The sequence below is a fragment of the Porites lutea genome, chromosome 5 (assembly GCF_958299795.1).
Source record: "Porites lutea chromosome 5, jaPorLute2.1, whole genome shotgun sequence".
Taxonomy (NCBI): domain Eukaryota; kingdom Metazoa; phylum Cnidaria; class Anthozoa; order Scleractinia; family Poritidae; genus Porites; species Porites lutea.
Window position 1 is genome coordinate 654,026 of NC_133205.1, and position 24,230 is coordinate 678,255.

Here is a 24,230-nt window from a genome sequence, read left to right on the forward strand (position 1 = left end):
GAGACATTTTAGTGTGCAAGACATGTTTCTCGATGTAGAAAAATTCGGTCCAATTTAAAGTAGGATGCTGAATTAATTAAAGTTCATGGTTTGTGATTTCTGATCGGTAGATTTGGATCTGTTTTGGTGTTTTTCTGTCAGGTGTCAAGGTTCGTTGCTTGTGATGGTAATTATGATTGATGCCAAAGAAAAACGCAATTGTAATCATTTAAAAGCACAGTGAAATGTCAGAGATTTAGAAGAATTGCCTTTTCACTTCTGATTCTCTCCATACGTGCAGCTGCTGAGAGGCCCGAAATCAAGTCATCAACAGGACGTCTCATTGGCCTTGAAGGAATCGAAGAAGCCGTCGTAAGGATTGGACAGGATTTGCGAGTAGTAGAGGGAGTTATTGTTCGTCTTATCTGCCGAGTGAACCGTGGATTCCCCACACCTCAAGTCACATGGTATTTGAATGATCGGCTTATAATGCCGTCCGAACGATTTTTGATTAACACCCGGCCCATTGACTCACTGACTGTAAATGGGATCCAATTACAGGATACGGGTCAAGTATCATGTGTGGCCATTAACACCGCTGGACAAGCTAGGGAATCTTCTTTCATCAGAATTTTGGGTAAGGATAAACTCGCTAGGTTTGTTGAGGCCTCAAATGTAATAAATGACACTAAATGTAATAAAGGTCCTAAATGTAATACATTTTGGCCCTAAATGTACTAAAGGTCGTAAATGTAATACCGTTTTGGCCCTAAATGTAATAAAGGTCCTAAGTGTAATACGTTTTGGCCCTAAATGTGATAAAATTCTAACAGTAGTAGAATAACTATTGGCCGTAAACTTGATAAAGTCGCAGTGACTTGAATGTCATAGCCAGGCGATTTACTTTCTATGCCATATTGAAGTCTTTATAGACAGTTAAGAATTTCACCTTTCATATTTCATTTAGGGCCAAAATTTCTTACAGTGAGAGTCAAAAGTTATTACACCTAGGACCTTTATTACATTTAGGGACATTTATTACATTTGAGATATTCCCCATGAAGATATAACGCCCCCTTTGGAACGGACATCCCGGTATAACGAACGATTTTCCTTGCCCCGGTCACGGTAAAATGCATCGGAAAAAATCCCAACACCCGCATTTTACTGGACACATTTTGCCAGTCCCTAAGCAGTTCGTTGTACCAAGGTTCCGCTGTACAGTAGTAATATAACTACAAGTAATGGTGAATAATTAACGGTTATTCACTGGAGTAGATGGAGGAGACGGTGTAATGAACTGAAAACTCAGATTCTCAGTGTCTTAAGGAAACTAAGGAATTAACATTTTTTTTTCTTGGAAGGTGAGAGCAGCGCACAAATCGTTCCGGGAAACAAGTCCATCGAGTCCATTGAAGGAACTGCAAAAGTCGCTATTCAGATTGGAGACAGTTTGAACATTTTGTCAGGGTCTGACATATCAATCGATTGCATCGCTAGTGGGACACCTCCCCCTGTACTAAAATGGCGTTGGAATGGTCGCGAGGTAATTTCAAGATCGAGAACAAAAAAGTTTATCATCACAGAGATAACTGACGGTTCACGTCTTAGTATCCAGCAGTTAAAATCGGAGAATGAAGGGCAATATGAGTGCGTGGCGACTAACACTGGTGGAGCAGATAGAATCGCGTCGGTTATAACAGTATTAGGTGCGTAGCATACCACATTTAATTGACGTCGAGATAAGTCTTTGTCGTATGATATTTAGCTTTTCAAGCAGTGTTTAATGATCAATTTAGCAAACTCACGAGAAACATGTTCCTGGGTGTGGCTGCGTGTATGGCCCACAGCACGATTGGGGCTTTTTTTATTCGTTACGTGAGAAAATAGCCGACTTTTCGCGACGCCACCACTGGTTTCCCCGCGAAATGACGTTTGACTAGCGAGCGCACAATTTCATACTGATGACGTGTCACTACAACGTTCTGGGTAGTGCTTCTGATTGGTCGTACTTCTTCGGAAATTTTCTTTAACCAATCAGAAGCACTTCTGAATTCTAGGTAGTGACGCGTCATCAGCATGGAATTCCTGCGCTCGTTTCTTGGACGTCGTTTCGCGGGGAAACCAGCGGTGGCGTCGCGAAATGTCGACTGTTTTCTCAGACTATGAAAGGAGTGTTTCATCCAACCGTCGAGGGCCAAAAGGAGAGGATTTACCTAGTATTATTTTTGAAGGATACCCAATACAGGTCTATTTTCTTTGTTGTAGAGATGTTTCTCTATCATCGTGTCGTTGGTATGTATTATATTAGAAACTGCTTATAGCTGAGATTACTTTCCTTTTTATAGACGGAACACTTCCAAAGATTGAAGCTTCATCCACTTCCGTGGAACATATCACTAACTTGAGCCCTGTTTCCGTTCAAATTGGAACACGCGTCACGGTATTGTCCGGTGTTAGCCTGGAGATCACGTGCACAACATCTGGAATCCCTGAACCTTCGATCTTTTGGCTTAGACAAGGGAAACAGATTGATTTCTCTGAAAGGTTCTCCGTTCATAATGGTACTCTTGTTGTTCGTGCCATTCGTCGGAGTGACAAGGGCTTGTTTACCTGTACTGCTAACAACACTATCGGAAAAACAGCCACTTCTACACAGGTAGACGTATTAGGTAAGAGCTTTAAAATTAACTTGCTAGTAAGCTTGATTACTGCAAGGCACAGCCAGCCAATAACCCTGGAAACAACAAATACAGTTATGTGAAAGCACCTCCTCCACCGCAACCGCTACCATTACTTACAACATCAACTTTATTCATCATGTAAAAATGTGGACAGTTCATGTATCAACAAATGCGAAATTGATTTCCGGGGCATCTGAAGTATTTCTGCTTATGGATTTCTTACTAATACAACAAAGTTCATTCTTCATTAAGAAAAGTGAAATTAACCGAAAATCGAAGAAGAGTTTTCCACTCGCAAAATAAAATCTGCTTTGCAACGCAGGTAACAAATATTTCATTTCAGCGAAATTTGTATTTTATTTTGAGTTCACTTATTTTTCTTAGAACCCATCAAGCCCCGAATAACGCAGACTGGAAGAAACTTAACTATAGAGCGCATCATAAGGCTATCAGAAGCTGTCGGAGGTAACATTCTCTGTCGAGATGGAATTGATTTGGAGCTGACGTGCACTGTGCAAGGAAGGCCGACACCACAGATTTTTTGGCTGCGAGGAAGCAAGACCGTGGGATCTGGATTTAAACTTGACCTCGGAATCCTCGAGGAGGAAAGTTCTGGAGATTACACATGCCTCGCAACTAACGTGGGTGGAGAGGACCGAAAAACAACAAGATTGAACGTCATATGTAAGGATAACCGGCCGCCAAATGCTAAATGAACGTTTCCTTTCGATTATCTAACCTATACTAGGTTAGATTAAGAAAAATTTCAGTATCAGTATCCGTATCAGTGCGAGCTGTTTCAGCGTCAATCTCTGTTTCTAATTGTGAGATTTAAGGCTTTTTATCTTAAAAACTGACTCAAAATCATAAAACACGCTTACTTATGGATGTTCAAAGTAATTGGAAAACATAGCTACTGTTTGTTTCTCTGTTCACATGCGATAGCAATAGGCCATTTTCACGATGACGATGTTTGACTGCTTTGCTTTGTTATTTAAATTTGTCAATTCCACTGAGATTTAAAGAACAATAGCCCGAATTTGCACAAGAAAACAACAAACTGAAGGATTCTGGTAGTTGTAGTAAAATGACGTCATCGTGCAATTGTCCTATTCACGTATTAATCCTACTCACCATAATGCCGAGGTAGTGTGGTTTGTTGCCACAAACTTGTCATAAGTTTTAAGGAGAGATTTAAACCAAACACCTTTTGTAATTGCCAGTATAAAGAAAATTCATCAGTAAAGCCAGACTTATTCAATAAACCATTTTAGAGATAAAAGAGGAGCTTAAGTAATTAAGAACGTCAAAATAAGCAATCCGACAACTCTGTAGTTTACCATACTCACGTTTTTTTACGTATCATCACATGACTACGGATTTTTTTGTTTTAATTTGACTTGCATACGGTCATCAAAAGAAGGGGTTAACAGCGCTTGTTCACTTAAGGGCTTTCGCTGCCATCGTCTTTTTAAGCTTCAAAATAAAGTTACGTGTAATTAAACGACCGTTTATTTTCCATTCTAGCTGCCATTCCACCCAAGATTCAATCCAGTAACAAGACGATAGAAGCCTTTGAAGAAGGGGCGGCTCTGGTCGTCCCCATAGGAACACAGCTGCGAGTGGCGCAAGGAACCAAAATCGATTTTATTTGCCGCGTGTCCGGCTTTCCAACACCTACTGTGAGCTGGGCAGTTGGAAACCAAGTGTTAAACGACCGATTGGAGCGTCAAGGATATTTCGTTTCTCCGTATAACGGCACCAGTAGCACCCTTCTTGTCAGGACATCCCGGTCTTCTGCAAACGATGAAGTCTTCAGTTGTAGGGCATACAATGGCGGCGGTTCTAAGACGGTTTTCTCAAAAGTGAGGTTTTTCGGTAAGTAATAAAGCTTAACAAAAGTGTTGTGTTACTCTGTATGGAATAGTTTTTGCCCTCTTTGGAGGGTAATTTTCGAGATTAGGGAATCTGCGAACGCTAGTTGAGCGCAGGAAACGCCTGTTTTTATGTCACAAAATGGAGAGATACAACGGGACTCAAGAGGGATGATGGAGATGACTACTTAAGTGAAATTTTAAGAAAGTGAACCACCACGAGCTTAGCAGGGTCTCAAATTCAGGCTTACGTAGAACGTTGCTGTTTTCTTACGAATATAATTTTTTCAAGTTCTCCAGCGGTTTGTGGAAGCTGTGTAGCGATTGTTTCAGCAGTTCTGAACTTATTTTCATAACTTTTGTTTTTAACGTCTCCCACCTTGGCTACCCCAGGCACCCACTTTCAGTTCCGATGAAGGGCAAGATAGCTTTCTCAGCAATTCATTCTCACTAACTTAGGCTTTGCGCACAAAACATAAAGCAAAAAATTGTTCCACTTTAATTAAACTTTTCAGTTATTGTGGAACTGAGGCGCATTTTGGTTTTGTTACAGAGCGTGTTCAGCCTTTAATCAAGTCAACATGGGTCACGGGATCAGTAGGTGTGAAGGAATCGCTTGTTACCAGGGATCCCTTCAAAGTCACTGTTGGCGACGATGTGCGGACATTCACTAAAACAAAGGTACGAGAATCCTTTTTTCTCAATCCTTGGTTTGAGTAATGCGAGTTCATATATCATTTACTTTCCATTTCAAATTGGTTTTTCATTTAACTAGTACTTTGTGGACTACACTGGAAGGACCTAGACACACAGGTTTCTTCTTCTACGGAAGATGCCCAAAAAAACTGCGTTTTCGTTTCTATGTAGTTGTGAGGTGGTTTTTCAAGGAACCGCAACTCCTACAGCTATCAACGTTATAACAGTTATTACCCTCTGCCTAGTCCTGGACGAATTTCAATCAGTTATCAGGGGTACCCAACGAGAATACAGTTCAAAACCACTTAAACATAGTATTGTTAAACGTATTTTAGAATTTAAACGGTAGATAAAGGCATATTTTTATCCCCTAAAAATTTGTCATCTGTTCGGATTTGTGATGCGAAAATTATAGGGATCAAAACTTACCTTTTCGAAAATTTCAGCCACAAAAAATGCTCCCGAAAATTCTAGGTGACCTTTTTAGGGTAAAAATCCGTTAAAAATGGGCAATTAGACTATATTTTAGATGATCGAAAATCCTAGGAGAGGCAGGCAACAAGAAATTTTACAACAAATGTTCCGAAAATTCTAGATCTCAGATCGTCTTCCGAGCAGATATATTCCGAAAATTGATGTTGGGTGCCCCTGATTTATCTTTAATTTAACTCTCACACGACGTTGTTCCTGTGTTTATCCTGCCAAAAGGGAGTCACTTAATACTTCGCAACTTTAATTTTGTTCAGTTCACGATAGAATGTCCCGTGGTTGCCATACCCTTGGCAAAAGTCCAGTGGACGTTCAATGGAGGGCTGTTGCAAAGTAAACACCAGACTGTTAATAATGATTTGGTCCTAAGTGAGGAGAGCGATTTATCTGATGCCGGACGCTATGGCTGCTCTGCATCGAATCCTTTGGGAAATGACCGCGCCTGGTCAAATGTTGTTCTCTTGGGTAAGTGTTCTCTTTATCTAAAAGGTAAAAAGTAAAGAATCGTTATTTTACGTCGGTAGCTCGGAATAGTCTAGTCTGGTATGACATTTCAAACTAGAAAAAGTCATCTGATAAACAAACATCGTGCGCTCATCTTCTTCACGCCTTATTGATATTCAACAGAGCCCAGAGCGCCGACCATCACAACAAGTGAATCCTCAGTACGGTTGCTGACCACAGTCGAATACACAACAACAATTGGCGCCAATATAACCACATTGGTTGGCAGCAATATTACATTCGTCTGCGCCTCTGAAGGACTGCCGAATCCTACCGTTTCTTGGCAGAAAGACGGCGTGGCTTTAAACGCTTCCAGCACGCTTTACAGGATGTTTGCTTTCGATAAAAATGCAACTGGAGTTTATTCTTGTGTGGCAGAGAACCTGGGTGGTTCCGTCATGGCTAATTCAACAGTCATAATACTTGGTTGGTAGAAACAACTTCCCTTTTAATACATCCAGGGTGCTTCATGTCATATCGGGGAAATTAAAACTGCCCAAACTAAAAATTAAACCCTTTTGCTTTACGTCGCTAACAATCTTACTTGACAATCCATTCGGTCATATTTTAACTGAAGAATTCAAAGTTTTCATAGTTTAGCACTCAAAGCTTGTAGACTACTAACTTATCCAGACAACTCGACTTCCCAGAGGTTACTGCAGCTGGTTGGAGGTGTCCTGGCTGTTACAGAAATCATTTTGCTAAGCGCAATTTGAGATCTCCCTAAATTCGATTAAGGCCGGGTAACTTAGAGTGTCATGGTTTCGCGATATTTAATTACTAATATTGTACGAAGGAATACTATATAATATTGTCACGTGTGAGAGTTTGGCTACTTTTTTCTTAGATCGTGAGATTGAATCAGCCACAGTTCCACGTATCATCGCATCTGGAACAAACCAAGTTGTCGTAGACGGCCGAAAAATAGTACAGCACACCATTGGGGGGAATGTAACTATTCTGGAAGGAAGGGACCTTCTTTTACGCTGCCCAATAGAAGGGTTTCCTGTACCGTCCATCTCCTGGCTCTTTAATGGGCTTCCTGTGCAGATCAGTGACACTCTTCAGATTGATGAGACCACAGGTAATTTGAAGGTTGTGGAGATGACCCCGGATGACGATGGCGTGTACACCTGTGTCGCAACCAACATTGCTGGTGAAGCCCGAGAGGCTTCGTTTACAACTGTTGTTGGTGAGTTCTAAGAAATGATACACATAACGGTAAAGACTTCTATTTCCCTGTTCTCTCGCTTTCTTTGAAAAAGCCTCTTTTTACAACTTCTTTTATTGTGGATCTAAGGTCCATTAGAAAAGGGGTACGAATATGCGAACCCCTAGTGTGGGGACGTTAGTAGGTTCAGGCAGCATGGTCTCCAGTAAATTTTGAAATTCAGACTCTTATAAATTAGACGAAATAACATATTCACCACAAACCTAACCATAACAACTTCTGGATCACTCTTGTGACATGTTTGGATGTTTTAATTTAACCTGCTTCTTAGATCTGTCAGAGCTAGGTCTAAGGTCAAATTTTGATGTAACGACTGTGCGAAGCGCAGTTGAGTTATATTATATATTGAATTACAAACCCCATCGAAGTGGGATACGCAAGGATGACCGATACATATGAAATGCTTTAATGCACCGAAGTAACTTGTGTGTTATTTCCCTGTGCCAGAACCGACGTTTCCCATCATCGATTCATCAAACATCTCAGTTGAAGTGTTTGATCCCACGCGCAAAGTTCTCAAAGTGAAGATCGGAACCAAGGTTACAACACTAACTGGGACACCCGTCGGTATTACTTGTGACGTCACTGGATTCCCTAAACCCAGTGTCAGCTGGGTCAAAGACTCCACTGCTATAACTGAATCCGACTCGGAACGCCTGCTTATGGGTAACAACAAGATCAACTTGCTGAGGGCTCAGAAGTCTGACTCGGGCTTATACATGTGTACCGCCTCTAGTCCCGGTGGGCAAACAGCAGCGGTTTCAAATATCACTTTTGTTGGTAAGAAATATTGCAGTCAGTGCTTTTTTGCCACTGTCGATAACATGATTAAAAAGCTTGTAAAATTCGGTGTAGTAAGGGACTGGAATTATAAAAATGACCGAACTTTCACGACATTCACTACCTAGTTCTCAAAGATGACTGATTTTGGTATTAGTTTCGTTTGCTCTTTATATATTAATTTCTTAACCTCTACTTTGATTCCTTTTTTGATAATTTCTTAAGAATAAAGGGCAATAAATATTCTTCTGTATGAAAATAACATCTATTTCTCCATATCAGAGAGGCGGTCTTTTAGAAGTGTAAGAAAAGGCTTGAAACAGATCTTTGGAACCAATTTACGTCTCTTGATACTTTAGACCTTATGCACCTACCCACCATGTGTTCCTTTTATTTGTCATTACGACTATTTTAACGTTGTGTGTGTGCTGCTTCTTTTGCTCCATCGAACAGAACCTGTGAAGCCGAAAATTTTCCTAGCATCAGAGGAGACCGAGCTACTCAGACGCCTATCAGTGAACATTACAATTGGAGAAAAGCTCACTGTGCTTGACAAAAGCAACGTCACTATAGAGTGTTTGGCGGAAGGAATCCCACCGCCTTCATTATCGTGGAGTAATGATGGCAAAAAAGTGGAGAATTCTGGAACAAATTTCTTACATCTAAGAAGCGTCACTAAGGAAGATTCAGGGCGATACACTTGCTCAGCAGATAATTTCCTGGGATCCGACAGGCAGTCAGCTATACTCACTGTGAGAGGTAAAAAGACGAAATAAATATTTTGCCTATTTTTTTGTCGTTGTCCTTTTTCGTCTTGTCTTTTATGGTTTCTTTAATTACAATGTAAAGAATGGCCCGTGTTAAAAAACATTCTATTCCAATTTAAAAAAGTAAATGATAGATCTTCTAGTAACCTTTTACCTTACACTCTCAAAAATTTAGGCTTAGGGCTGGTTGAAACTTGTACCAACACAACTAGTTCCATCGCTCTCAAAGTATCACCGTTGTTTTGTTGAACTCGCTCCAAAAACTCGAGCTGGTTTGGTCATGCTTAAGGGAGACAAAATGGCCAAAAAATAAAGCACAGAGGAAAACGGAAAATTACGGGATGATAAATAAGCTACTTGTTACAATATTAGGCTTTTTACCTTGCAATAAACCGGTGGTTTACTATTTTGTTATTTATTTTTTTTATTCTTATTCACAGTTGGAAGAAAGCCAACCATTAAGTCCAAAATTGAAGATGTTCGTATAACTGATAAGGTTACAGCCATTGAACTGGACATTGGAAGTAACCTCACATTTGTGGGAGGATCAAGTGTATCTATCTTTTGTAAAGCAGAAGGTGTACCTGATCCTGCGATCACGTGGCTGCTTAATGGAAACCAAATGTTTGATTTTTCAAACAAGACCGTGCTCATGTTGAAGAACCCTGACCTGCTTAATTTGCAGACTGTTTCGTGTTCGGCTGTTAATTTTTTAGGCGCGGAAATACAAGAAAGTTACTTCACAATTCTCGGTAAGTGATTGATGATTCAGGAAAAAAGAAACAAAAACAAACAAACAAACAAAAAAACCTATCCGACATCATCGTATCAGAAATGTATACCTGTGGGAATCAATACTGTCCCAATATTATCATCACAGAACGCTTTGAAGATAAAATAAGCTGCCTGAAATATTTTCCTTTTGTCCTTATCATCGAGGCATATAGTGACGTAGATTGTTGTAACCCATTCTTAAAGCGCATTATCAATCTATATGCAAATGACGCTAGTTTTCAACAAGAGCCCCTTTAATTTAACAGACCCTTCCAAGCCTGTTGTGCAGATCATTGATGATCCAAAGAACATAGAAGCTCAAGACCTAAGTCCCGTGACCTTGACCATTGGAGATAACGTGACAGCACTTACGAATACAAGTATTACCATTCAGTGTCCAACCACCGGCGTACCAAAACCAACTGTCACTTGGACAAAAGATGGCCAGCAAATCCTGAGTAGGGGAAGGTACACAATTCAGGATGATGGTTCATTGATGATTAGTGAAGCTGATAAGGAAGACACTGCTCGATACACGTGCATTGCAGACAGTGTAGCAGGCAAAGACAGCGCATCAAGTGTCGTACAAGTTAAAGGTAAATAGTGCTGCAACAAATATATGTTTACATGTTTGTTAGCGATAGCTGTCAGTGGTACTAAAACCTTGAAAGGAGATTTTACGGGTCTTGGAAGACTACTTATAACCCCAAAATCACTGCAAGGGGTAAATGGTTAATGTGTTAGCTCTTTGTATTCGATCTGTAGAGATGTTCACAGACGTTTAGGTTTACATCAGCTTACATCAGTTTCAAGGAGCTCACATGTAATTAAGACACTAAATTAGCATTCTGCCCGTTTAGAACCCGAACAACCAGTTGTCCAGGTTCCTGAATCTGGAGTTGAAATTCCTGTTGGTGACGGCGGTCCAGTGACTATGAACATCGGTGATAACGTGACAGCAGCTTCCAACACTACCATCACAATCAAGTGTCCAGTGAGTGGAGTACCAACACCTTCTGTTACCTGGACAAAAAATGGAGTTGATATTGATTCTGTAAAAGCACTTTCCATTACGGCGGACAACTCTCTAGTTCTTAAGGGAACGAAGATAGAAGATGGCGGAAAATACACTTGCAGCGCTCAAAGCAAATTTGGAAAGGATGATATCTCTTCAGTTGTTCGCATCATAGGCAAGTTTCCTTTTAATTTTTCTCCAGACTTACAATTTATGGTAAATATAGTGTAGTGACAGTTTCAATGGTGCATTTATATGCGGTGGTGTATTTTGTGGTGGAAACCCCTTTTGCTGTTTTGAAACGCGAAGCTTAACAACTCAGCATCCAGTTGTCTTCTCGTTTTGTAATTTGTAATGCTCTTTTTTCATAATTTGCAGAACCATCCAAACCTATCATTGACATTTCTGAAAAACCAAAGGCGATAGAAGCTCAGGATCGAAGTCCCATAACCTTGAACATCGGTGATAACGTCACGGCACTTACCAATACGAGTATAACCATTCAGTGTCCAACCACCGGTGTACCAAAACCATCTGTGACGTGGACAAAAGATGGCCAGGAAATCCCCAGTGGTGGCAGGTACAAAGTACAGGATGATGGCTCATTGATGATTAATGAAGCTGGTGAAGAAGACAATGCTCGATACACGTGCACCGCAGACAGTGCTGCTGGAGAAGACAGCTCTACAAGCATGGTTAAAATCGTAGGTAAGAAACTTACAGGATGTGTGTTAAGATTATCGACAATTAGAAAAATGGCATTTGCGTGGTGTATTCACCAGTTATAATAAATTGGTAATTTTATATGACGTTATCGAATTTTAAATACCGAGGAAAATTACAGGAATTCGCGAGATGATTAAAAGAGAACTGCAGAGAAAATCCCCTTACAGGATATAAGACAAGTGGCGGGTGAAGAAGAAAACGCTTTTCTGGTAACTTTGAAGTGTCATTCCTAATTGCTATTGTCTTAAATATTAGATTTTGCCTTTCTAAATTCAATAGGACCAGCTAAGCCTGCCATTGAGGTCCCTGAATCCGGACGTGAAATTCCAGTCGGTGACGGCAGCCCAGTGACAATGAACATCGGTGATAACGTAACAGCAGCCACAAACACTACCATCACCATCAAGTGTCCAGTGAGTGGAGTACCAACACCTTCTGTCACGTGGATGAAGGATGGAGTGCCACTTGCTGGTGGAGAACGAGTCTACTTCAAAGCTGACAACTCGCTGGTAATAAAAGGTGTTACAACCAGTGCAAAGTACTCTTGCAGTGTTCAAAGTGTAGCTGGAACAAGCAGTTTGATGTCACTTGTCAATGTATTAGGTTAGTATTGCACAGTTTTACTTTGTTATAGTATCTTCTTCAGTAATGCAGAATCTTTGTTAATATATTCGGTGCATTTGCTTCCTCAGGTCCGATTAAGCCTTTCGTTCAAACCTCGGCCAAACCAGAGGCGATAAATGCTCAAGATCGGAGTCCCATAACATTGACCATTGGTGATAATGTGACAGCACTAACCAATACAAGTATAACCATTCAGTGTCCTACCAGTGGCGTCCCAAAACCAACTGTCACGTGGACAAAAGATGGCCAGGAACTTCCAAGTGGTAGTAGATACATAGTCCAGGATGATAGTTCATTGCTGATTATTGGAGCTGATAAAGTTGATAATGCTCGATATACATGCACTGCAGAGAGTTTGGTTGGCAAAGATGGCGCATCTAGCATCTTGGTGGTAGTTGGTAAGTGTCGTCGAAAGGAGCCGTTACAAAATAGTTCCTCTTTAGAAAGTGGGAAGTGTGCTGATTCATTAAGCCTATTTCAAAAGTATGCATCTAAGAAAAAGTAAAGCGCTGGTAAAGCGTAAATGTAATACTTGAAAGAAGTAACTCGTAATTATTCTTGAATATATACAGAGCCAGCCAAACCAATGATCCAAGTCTCTGAACCTGGGCGTGAGATTCCCGTTGGAGACGGCAGTCCCGTAACTATAAACATTGGTGATAACGTAACAGCAGCTTCAAACACTACCATCACCATCAAGTGTACAGCGACTGGAGTACCAACACCTTCTGTTACATGGACAAAAGATGGAGTAAAGATTGTTCCTGGTGATGAATTTTACGTTACATATGAGGGGTCTCTCGTCCTTAAAGAAACCGACGTAGACGACAGCGCAGAATACACTTGCGTCGTTAAAAGCAAGTTTGGAAAAGATAACACCTCTTCAGTTGTCAAGATAAAAGGTTACTGCAAGCAACAATGAATTTTTAAATTCTGTCCAAACATTTATGTGTTTCTTTAAATAAACGCCCAAGTGTTAATCTGTAGGTCTTTAACTTTGATCTGTTTGCTTCAAAGAACCCACCAAACCAGAGGTCATTATCCCTGGCAAGCCAAGAACGATAGAAGCCCTGGATCGAAGTCCCATAACGTTGACCATCGGTGATAATGTAACATCACTTACCAATACAAGTATTACCATTCAGTGTCCTACCACCGGAGTACCTAAACCAACTGTCACTTGGACAAAAGATGGTGAAAAACTTCTTATTGGTGGCAAATACACAGTACAGGATGATAGTTCGTTGGTGATCAGTAAAACTGATGAAGACGACAATGCCCGATATACGTGCAATGCAGAAAGTGTGACTGGAAAAGACAGCACATCAAGCGTGGTGAAGGTTGTTGGTAAGTCATCAACTTCAATTTGGTACTGTTTATCTTTGCTACGACAAAATGCAGCTCATTGTTGTTGTATCGGCCAAACCAGCCAACTTAAAGAACAATGTTTTCATTCCAGCACCAATAAAGCCAGAAATCGATGTCCCGGAATCCGGACGCGATATTCCAGTTGGTGACGGCAGCCCAGTGACAATGAACATCGGTGATAACGTGACAGCAGCTTCCAACACTACCATCACAATCAAGTGTCCAGTGAGTGGAGTACCAACACCTTCTGTTACCTGGACAAAAGATGAACAAAACATTCTGGGAAGCGATAACGTCTTTATTAGAAGTGACAACTCTCTCGTCATAAAAAGAGCTGAAATAGAAGACAGTGCAAAGTTCATTTGCAGTGTACACAGTCAGTTTGGAAGAAAGAATATCTCATCTAAGGTCACTATAGTTGGTAAGGGCTACCATTTGCGAAGTAAGACGAAAGTGCTTTGATGAGGTGTTGATGTTAAACACAAGTTGCTTTGTTTTTATTCTAGAAAGCTTAATAGAAGCCTGGGTAAAAAATCTTAAACAGCTTCTTGTTGTCTTTGTCTAAATGAAAATCTTTATTTTAAATGCATTTAATATTCAAATTTAATTGCTGTCGGCCCATTTTTATATACGTCTCCCCCTATTAATCCTTTCGTGCTCTGTCGATGCGTCAAGAAATTGTTTAATGCTGCCATTTCACCGCTAAGACCAGAAGTCAATACTAATCAAGCGTTACTAATTTTTTAAGGGTCTTATATTGGTCAATTGGTATAGTAGCTTTATTACCTATGGTACATGTTAGTCACTTTGCAGCTAGTAAATACGCCGGGAAACATAGTGAGAAGAATGGTTACATAAGAATTTTTTTAATCCAACAACTTGTTACCTGTTGTTAGCAGTTCGTTCTTTGATTATAATGTTAAATCTTTCATAGGACATTCCAAGCCTGTCTTGAAGACCCCGGAAGAACCAAAAACAATTGAATCGAATGACCGCAGTCCAGTATCCATTTCGATTGGAGATAACTTAACAGCACTTGCCAATACATCTATTACCATTACTTGTCCAACCACCGGCATACCAAAACCAGTTGTTACGTGGACAAAAGATGGGCGCGAAATCTCAGTGGGGGAGAGGTATACAGTACAGAACGATGGTTCATTGCTGATCGGTGAAGCTGATGAAGAAGATGATGCTCGATACACATGCACTGCGGACAGTGTGGCAGGCAAAGACAGTGCGACAAGCGTGGTAAAGGTTGTAGGTGAGCTATTAAAAACTTCGACCAGCGATTTTTTTAACCTTGTTTTGTTGTTGGTTGATTTGTCAAGTAAGATTGGGCTTCGAGCCATTTCATTACGGCGTCTTTCAAGCCATTGTCGCTTTTAAAGTACTACCACTAGAGTTATATATTGACCCAGTTCTGCTGGAAGTTTTTATTCTCTATAAAGTAAGGTCGATGTACTCCGTCACAATATTGGTTTCTGATACTTATATCGGTATGACAGGATGAGAGATCTTGCAATAGCTTGGCTTTTGCTCAGATAGGAGACATTTGTCGTGTTGTCGCAAAGGTCTTGGCCTGTTGGTCCCGAAGCTTAGGCTTTTCAGACCCGGCGTGTTTTTTTAAATAAACTGGAAGTGTTTCCTCTTTATACTCTTCTCTTAATCTTGTTCAACAGAGCCTACTAAGCCAGCTATCAAGGTTCCTGAACCTGGAGTCGACATTCCAGTTGGTGACGGTAGTCCGGTAACTATGAACATTGGTGATAACGTAACAGCTGCGGCGAACACTACGATCACAATCAGGTGTCCAGTTAGTGGAGTGCCAACACCCTCTGTTACCTGGACAAAAGGTGGAGTTGACGTTATCGAGGGCGAAAAACTGTCGATCATGAAAGATTATGCGTTGATAATAAAAGGTGCAGACTCTGAAGACAGTGCCAAGTACACTTGTAAGGTGAAAAGCCATTTCGGGGAGGAGAGCTTATCCTCCATGGTCAAAATAAAAGGCAAGTCTTTGTTTTAAATTGTGCTACCTCACACTCATGAACCGTGACGTGATAAGATGCTTTAAAATTCTCTAATACATTCCGCTCCCATGTTTTAGAGATAGAACCGTACTCTAGGAATTTGAGATCCGAGGTTAGTAAGAAAAAGTTGTTGAAGGTGGTCCAGAAAAAGGCACCTTTTTGTAAATCATAAAAGAACTAGAAAATTTAAAAAAATGGGACCCCATTACAGCGAATGTCTATGAAGAAGAAAAAGCTATAAGTGCAGTTGTTTTACCAAAAGAGAATGTCTCTTGGTTTTACTATATCATGTAAATTCCAAACACATTGCTGCGACAAGCAAACAAATGTAATTTTATGATACGTTCGTACCTTATCTGGCTTGGGTTGGTCTTAACCTTCCATTTCTGTTAAAAATCCTAATAGGGCCATCTAAACCAGTTATAAAAATTTCTCACAAGTCTACGAGTGTGTTGGCGAAAGACCTAACTCCTCTAACCTTGATCGCTGGTGATAACGTCACGGCACTGACCAATACAAGTATTACCATTCAGTGTCCTACCAGCGGTATACCAAAACCAACTGTTACGTGGACAAAAGATGGCCAGGAAATCATCATTGGTGGCAGGTACAAAGTGAAGGATGATGGTTCGTTGCTGATTAGTGAAGCTGACGAGGTAGACAATGCTCGATACACGTGTACTGCAGGCAGTGTTTCTGGCAAAGACAGCGCTTCGAGCACCGTGCAAGTTGTCGGTAAGAAGATCACAGTTAGAGCTGTATGCGACATTTTGCCATGTTTGTTATCTTGCGATTCAACGTTTTTTTCCCACTGGGTTTGCACGGTCGTATTAGCCAGCTTGAATCCTCTGTCGTATTTGTGTCCTTGACTCGTTTGGTCGTTGCCCGGGTATATTAAAATATATCCAAAATACCCTGCATTTGTTTTAGTTGCGTCGAAAATGGTACCACATATTAATTTCAAAATTTTTCCATGTAACATGTAGACCCCGTGCGGCCAGCGATCGAGGTACCTAAATCCGGAAGCGAGATTCCTGTTGGTGATGGAGGCCCAGTGACAGCGAACATTGGTGATAACGTGACTGCGGCTTTAAACACTACAATTACCATCAAGTGTCCTGTTAGTGGAGTACCAATGCCTTCTGTTTCTTGGTTCAAGGATGGATCACCAATTTCCCAAGGGGAGCGATTGTCTTTCACATCTAATAGTTCTTTGGTTGTGAACAGAGCTGAAATGGGCGACAGCGCAAAGTATACTTGCAGTGTTCAAAGTGTTTTTGGAAAGGAAGATTTATCTACTACGATGACAATCATAGGTAAAATTCATTGCAAAAAAGTGCATGGACGTTAAATAATATTATCTTTTTGCCCGTTGTTATTCTACATTGTTATACTCCTGAGTAATAACAGTTTTTAGGATCAAATGTTACTCATAGCTTACGAAATGTATTTCATCTGTATGAGGAGGCAACGTGGCCGAGTGGTTAGACCGCTGGACTTGCAATTCGGAGGCCCCGAGTTCAAGTCCCGCTCTAACCGCTAGCTGGATTAGTTCTCGGTAGTCCTGTGTTCAAATCCTCGGCTATGCTTGTAAATAGCCAACTGGTTAAGTTTTATGTGAATTAATTGTTTCAGACATTTGCTAGGCCCCACTGGCATTAGTGCTATAAATTTCTCTTGTGCATTTCTAACAATGGGGCAGAGGGTCTTTCCAGTGATTTCGAGTATTTAAAGCCACGCTTTTTAGTCTGCCAGGTAGTGGAGAATAATATGCTAGCCATACTATAAATATTTTGTTTTTCATGTAGCAGTAATGGTAGTAGTAATATTGTGACTTGCCTGAGATACTCTGATAATCATTTTATGATTACGTATTTATGTTATTTCAGAGCCAGTTGCACCTCAAATAATCCACTCAGTTGGTAACATAACGTCAGTAACCGAAGGCACAGTTAACATCACTATTGGCCAAAACCTATTGACAGTAATAGATACTAAACTGTCAATCAATTGTACCGTAAAAGGCATTCCTATTCCTCACGTTACGTGGACAAAGGGGAACCAGACTCTTCCATCAGATGGCCGTATGACTCTTAGGAATGGAACTCTTGTTATAGTTGAATTAGAGACTTCCGACAGTGGTAATTATACATGCTCCTCGAAGAACTCTGCTGGAATGGCTGCTTCTTCATCAAACGTGAACGTAAAAGGTAAAAAATGTTCAGTAATTTAGTGAATCAACTTTTCCCAACATATTTGGGTTGTCCCTTTAAATATTGTATAGAGCTAAGGAGTTAGAAGGACCACTTGTAATGTCCAATTTTTATCCTCTACAAATACCCCGATAATTCAAAAATCTTCAATTGCAAGGACTAATGAGCAAATGCACATTATAAAGCGAAATATACCGTCTTTGCTGGGATAAAGGACCTCTAACTTATATTTTTTGCTCAATGTAACGCCTCCTTCGCACGATGATCAATGTTTTGTCACGCCGTGTCAATACGGGATTTCCAACAGCTGCTGATTTATTGTGATTCAATTTTGCCTTCAGTTCCATCACTTCCAGAAATTATTCGCACAGGAGTTAAAGATGTACAAGTCTACGATTCTAGGTCAATAGAAGTTGTGGCTGGAAGCAAAGTCGTCACCATCAGTGGCAACAACGTAATACTCTCCTGTCCAGTACAAGGTTTTCCTACTCCGTCCATTCAGTGGCGAAAGGGGAACGTTCTTCTGGGCGAGGAGGAATCGACATTAACACTATTAGATGTAGAAGTAAATGACAGTGGTCAATATACTTGTACGGCAACAAGTTCACTGGTGGAATTTTATGACTATGCCACAACAAACTTGACTGTAATAGGTATGTGTTAAACATTAATATATTGTAAAATAAGGCTCAAAACTCGCCAGGTTAAGAATAGTTTAAAAAAAGGTTATAATCAACTTCAGTGGGGAAAACCGTTTTGTCAACGGTTTTCCTCACACTGAAGAAGGGTCATATATACATCCGAAACATTTGTGTTTTGTTAAAAAAAAAATATGGCATTTTTTAATATATCTTTACCGAATATCACCTCATCAACTATCTAAGTACAAGTGTCATACATCCCTGACGGTTTTTCCTTTCAGCATTCATTCTATCTGGGCTGGCTGGCTTTAGTGAATGATTTATAAAGGCGTAAAATTATATAAATATTTGATTTCGTTGTTGTTTTCTTTGCAACATGACCATGATGTATTTTCTGCTGCTAAAATAGGGCAAGCATTTTCCTTCCTATACAGTCCAACCAAGTATATACACGGGCACAAAAAGGACAGACACAATTACTCCTATAACGGAGGTCTCCGTATTAAATAGAAGGAAAGCATGTGAGAGTTTGACGGTATCTTCAGGGCCACTAAACGTGTCTGTAATTCAGAGATGTCCTCATAAGAGAGATGTTTTGCGTAAACATAGTACCCTAGACAAACAGTATTCTAACAGAATTCTTTTCAGCGCTGCAGGCTCCCGTAATATCGACTGACGAACAAACCGTGGACGTTTTGAAAATTGAAAGAGTGTCAGTAACCGTTGGAGGTGTGGTAACTACCTTACATGGTAACAGAGTGACCATACTTTGCCAAGTCAGCGGTTTTCCAAAACCACAGATCAGGTGGCTAAAAGATGGAGAGGTGGTGCAGGGAGGAGGGGACTCATATAATGTCGAGGCGGCTGTCCCAGATGATGGCAGTAATTACAGCTGCATAGCGAGTAATGTTGCTGGTGAAGCAAAAGCCACAACCCAAATTAATGTACTTGGTGAGTAAATTATGCATTTAGGTGAGACCCTAGCTCCAAACGAAATCTTCCAATCAGCTTTTAGAGAAGTGGCTAAAATCATACAATTTGCCGTGAAATTATTCTTTAGAAGATTATAACAGGCAGCAGCTGTAAAAAGCCTGCCATCTCAACGTTCATTAAACCCTAGTATTTTCATCGGAACTTTTTGTCGGAGTTTTCGGATAATTCGCTACCTTAGCAAGGTATAAGTCCCGCGCTATACTCGGGTGGTTATCAACAGGCACATAGTTACCAACATTGTCTTTATTGAACTTATAGTTGGCCAAGCTCCAAAAATCCAATCATCCAGACAGAACATCGTCCACATGACTATCGACTTTTTGGCGATAACAGTCGGAAGTAACCTGACCACCCTGGCAAATTCAGGATTGGAAATCAGTTGTCCTACCACTGGATTTCCGAAACCTTCCATTCAGTGGTACCGACATGGTAACCCTGTGCAACCTAGTATGATGCTCAATGTGGATCAGGAAACAGGGAGTTTATTTCTCCTCAGCATATCTTATAGAAAAGGTGGCATGTTCACATGTGAAGCGAGCAACGCGCTGGGATCTGACCGTGCTTCATCTCTCGTTACAGTACGAAGTGAGAACCGCATACGTTGACAAGAAGACTGTTCACAGTCCCCTATTTTTTCGTAAGATCGTCAGGATCGAGCGCTTACCAGTACGGGCGGCCATCTTGGTTTTATATGTACCGAGGGGGCGGGCGTTGGGGTTTATAGCGGTGGAGGAAGTGAGTTGAGAGCACTCGCTCCCTTAGTAGATTTGACACTCATCCCCAGGCTAGACTCGGAACATTTTTTCATATATACCGAGGGGGCGGGGCATCGGGTCCTGCCCCCTTTTTTATTAGTTTTGACACTCATTCCCAGGTTAGACTCGGAACATTTTAAAATATGTAACGAGGGGGTGGGCGTCGGGTCCTGCCCCCGAAGTAGATTTAACACTCATCGCCAGGCTAGACTAGGAACATTTGAAACCAAGATGGCCGCCCGTAAGACGCCCGTAACCCAAAGCGCTCGATCTCGACGATCTTACGGAAAATAGGGAACCGTCAACAGTCTAGTTGAGAAGGATATTTCGTGCGAATTCGAAATAGTAGATGGTACGACAGCCAGGGAAAACAGAGGGTAACTTTAGACATTCCCTTTGCAGGCGGGCTGGGAAAAAGTAGCCACGGAGCATCTGTTGTAGTAATGGTGTGGTGGTAAATTAGTGTGTGAATATCAAGGGATGTCAGATGAACGTGACTGGAGTCTTTTTTAAAATCGAACTTCTTCTTTTGACACCCTTGACATATGTTGAACAACAATCCACTGAATGATACTGAAACCTGAATATTACTTTGGGTCTGACTTAAAAGTACCACAACGCGCACATTAGAAAAATTACAAAAATTGTCATGGTGATTTTGTTTCTATCTTTTAAATACCAAAAAGTTTTACCCAGTGCTCACCCACACAAATGTGATTTCGTCTCTGTTGTTTTCTAACTTATAGTACCACAACAACCACAGATAACGGTCTCTCATAAAGCAGTGAGTAACTTGGATAATCGAGAGCCCGTTACATTGACAATCGGTCAAAAGCTTACTGTGCTGAGTAGAACAAAGATATTGATCAAATGTCTCGTAACTGGGCTCCCCAAACCAGTCATCGTATGGAACCGAGAGGAAAACAAATTAGAAACAAGTGGTAATGTGCTGTTGAATGACTCTGTGCTAATCATCAAGAACATTACTAGCCAAGATTCTGGACTTTATTTATGCACAGCAAGCAATCTTGCTGGGAAGGTTTCTGCAGGATCCTTGGTCAATGTAACAGGTAAGGGGCAGTTTAATTCAAGGATGGGTCAAGTTTACAAGAAAACTGGAAACCCGTGTCCAATTGCCATATCTCCTCCTTCATCCCGAAGATACGGTCATCTGTCCCTAAGACGGACACCTTTCGGACCGGAACTATATGTCCGATTGAGAGAGATGTTCGTCTTAGAAAAATGAGCCCTCGAAAAAGTCAGGTAATGATGGTCGGCGGATGTCAATTGACCTTCATTAGGATGACGAATTACAGAGAGTCAAATAAAAGGAGTAACGAAAGGCAGACAACAACTCTAGATGTCCATTTTAGTGACGTGACCGTTAAGAGGGAGCTGATTAAAGTATCTTTTTTTTTTTTCGTTTTCGGAATTAAAAAACTGGCATGAACGGAAATTTTTTAAAGCCACCAGCTTTTGTTTTGAGACGGAGTGCGAAGAACTAGATTTTGCTGACAACCTTTTTATTCTTTTGTTTCGCCTTAACGGGGTACTGTTCGGGAGGCCTGTCGGAGATGTTACCTTTGCAAGTTGAGATGGTGGGAGTAGTATTCGATGGTGATGTAGACTAGTCCTTGAATCCAAATTAAACGTGATAACTTAAGGCACTCCCATTTGGTGTACCCACTATTATGAGCCAATTCATGCAGACACTTTGATGTTGCTTAGAACACACAATCAAATCACGCCTGTTTTAGGGTTTTACCTCAGACTGATTGTGAAAGTGGTGTCAAACGTTTGAACAGATCAACTCGCGTAAAGGTGTAATATGAAATTTCCATCGTTAAACATAAAAACCTCTCTCGCTTATCTTCCATTACTTTTCAAGAAATTATCCCATTAATTAAATGTTTCAGAAACGTCACCTCCAAGAATTGCTGCAGTTCACCAGGAACTAGAGCTTCCTCAGGACGGTTCATTCTCGGTCGATGCCGGAACAAATGTCACGACCGTCACTGGCAATTCACTCTCCATCAGGTGTAACGCAACTGGATTTCCTGTGCCCCAGATCACGTGGAGTAAAGATGGTACTTCATTGAGTGCTAAGGGACCAGTGTACGTTTTGCCGACCCTTAAACCATCTGACTCTGGTCGGTATCAGTGCATTGCTACCAACGTTGATGGAGTTGTTACACAGGATATACGAATCCACGTGTTGGGTAAATATTTGATATTAGCTCAAGAAAAAAAAACTAGATGAAAAATTCACCCTTCATATTTGCGCGGTGCAACGTTTTCTGTTTGGCATAGTTAGTAGAGTGGGAAGAACATGGACTCAGACGCAATTTTGCAAGAGTTTCAAACGCGTCTTCATGTTTTCTACCAGTGGGGTCTCATCTAAGCGTATCCCGAAAGATGAAATATGCCTTCAACCTCGGCGCTCCCTGACCTTTTTTCAGTGACGTCACTCAAACGAAAAAAAAAAACAAGTTTCATTCTGCAAAGCCCTAGGCGGGTAGACTCTCTTGCTAATCAAGAAAGCCTTTTTTCATTGCTTTCGTCTTGTTTTAGAGGCTAACAAAGACAGAATTAAAGAGAAAAACATTCTTGATTGCCAGGAAGGGCCATCTAAGATAACCATTTAATGATCTGTTACCTTTTTGCTTAGATGGTACTGCACCTAATATCTCAAGCCCAAAGCAAAACATTTTATCGGTCAGCGGAGAAGATGAAGTCACCATCGTGGTCGGAGGAAACATAACAACTGTCGTTGGCACTGCTGTAAAGATTTTATGTCCAGTCATAGCCCTTCCCAGTGCGACGATTGGATGGCTTTTCAACGGTTCATCTGTAAAGGACAGAAGCGTTAGACTCGTTGACTCTGAAAACGCATCACTTACAATGACTAGTGTTACACCTGAAGATCTTGGTTCTTACACCTGTGTGGCCAAAAACGCATATGGATCATCCTCGGAGACGACACACTTGTCTCTTATTAGTAAGACGTTTCCTACTGCTTTTTTGAATGTTTATACAGAAATCGATATTGGTCTTAACTAGGTGTACAGTGCATTCGACGAATAGTACAGAAAAGATGTTTAAACGCAATGATAGAAATGTGATGGTAAATTTCAAGCCTGATGAATACATGAGGAAGATGATTTTTCAGTCAGTGACACATGGGGTTCAGAGTAGTCTCCTGTGGTTTAGTGGTAGAGCATCTAGAGTAACAACCAGGGCCCGGTTCCTAAAGGTCTATTAGCGCTAATCCAGGATCATCAAAACTCTGCGGTAAGGAGGGGGGGGGCTTAGGCCCCTCCCCTGGATCCGCCACTGTTTGCATATTTTCTTTCGAGTCGCCTGTGTCAATGACTTAAAAATCATCTCTCTCAAGATGTTTGAAATAATTTCTCAAAGTGCACTGAGAAAGAAATATTAGGTTGAAGCATAGTTGCAGGGTTTCGAATCCTTTATGTTTCAGTAGATCGATAGTGTTTTTAGAAGGTCAGTTTTTGTTTGATATATGACTATACTGATCTCACTAATGACTCTTACTAGTTCCAGCTGAACCAAAGATACTGTCTTCGAACAATGATATTAATGATTATAAATCAACGAAGCATGACCTGGTCATTGGGGATAACCTAGAAACGTTAGTCGATACTACTGTGTACATCCGCTGTCAAGCTAGTGGCAAGCCCTCTCCTGTTATATCGTGGACGAAATCCGGTGTTCTGGTTCAGTCGAGCAGCAGATTGAAGATTGTCAACAACACGCTGATACTACTCGACAGTAAAAAGTCAGATACCGGCAATTACACCTGTGCAGCGACAAATGGCATTGGATTCGAAGAGAAGGCAACATTCCTCAAGTTCATATGTACGTTGGTAACTAGCTAGCATTAATGGAAATTACATTGTATTAGCCTATTCCAGACTCCACGATAGCAATGTACAGTTTTGCAGTAAAAGGTGATGCGAAAAACACGCATGGGATGGGTAGAGAAACAGGGTCCATTTTCCCAGATGGCGCTCCTCTTACTTTTGCTTGGTTTGCTTTATTTTCGCGACGTCCCTACTATCCA

The 24,230-nt window shown here is 40.9% G+C and overlaps 1 protein-coding gene across 1 annotated transcript in view; it reads left to right on the plus strand.

The window, feature by feature from the left end:
• LOC140936754 (hemicentin-1-like) overlaps positions 1–24,230 on the plus strand; it is a 53,343-nt gene that overhangs the window by 5,692 nt on the left and 23,421 nt on the right. Inside the window, exons 8-39 of the mRNA XM_073386239.1 lie at positions 281–616; positions 1,344–1,688; positions 2,328–2,651; positions 3,048–3,347; positions 4,191–4,541; positions 5,091–5,218; positions 5,980–6,187; positions 6,350–6,652; positions 7,074–7,418; positions 7,905–8,237; positions 8,691–8,996; positions 9,445–9,756; positions 10,045–10,374; positions 10,639–10,968; positions 11,172–11,501; positions 11,799–12,122; positions 12,212–12,541; positions 12,716–13,045; positions 13,161–13,490; positions 13,603–13,932; positions 14,446–14,775; positions 15,194–15,523; positions 15,950–16,279; positions 16,531–16,860; positions 17,434–17,754; positions 18,099–18,410; positions 19,047–19,349; positions 19,650–19,976; positions 20,893–21,216; positions 22,063–22,365; positions 22,815–23,144; positions 23,705–24,025. Coding sequence (XP_073242340.1) covers positions 281–616; positions 1,344–1,688; positions 2,328–2,651; positions 3,048–3,347; positions 4,191–4,541; positions 5,091–5,218; positions 5,980–6,187; positions 6,350–6,652; positions 7,074–7,418; positions 7,905–8,237; positions 8,691–8,996; positions 9,445–9,756; positions 10,045–10,374; positions 10,639–10,968; positions 11,172–11,501; positions 11,799–12,122; positions 12,212–12,541; positions 12,716–13,045; positions 13,161–13,490; positions 13,603–13,932; positions 14,446–14,775; positions 15,194–15,523; positions 15,950–16,279; positions 16,531–16,860; positions 17,434–17,754; positions 18,099–18,410; positions 19,047–19,349; positions 19,650–19,976; positions 20,893–21,216; positions 22,063–22,365; positions 22,815–23,144; positions 23,705–24,025 — 10,086 coding nt within the window. The remainder of the gene's footprint in view (positions 1–280; positions 617–1,343; positions 1,689–2,327; positions 2,652–3,047; positions 3,348–4,190; positions 4,542–5,090; positions 5,219–5,979; positions 6,188–6,349; positions 6,653–7,073; positions 7,419–7,904; positions 8,238–8,690; positions 8,997–9,444; positions 9,757–10,044; positions 10,375–10,638; positions 10,969–11,171; positions 11,502–11,798; positions 12,123–12,211; positions 12,542–12,715; positions 13,046–13,160; positions 13,491–13,602; positions 13,933–14,445; positions 14,776–15,193; positions 15,524–15,949; positions 16,280–16,530; positions 16,861–17,433; positions 17,755–18,098; positions 18,411–19,046; positions 19,350–19,649; positions 19,977–20,892; positions 21,217–22,062; positions 22,366–22,814; positions 23,145–23,704; positions 24,026–24,230) is intronic.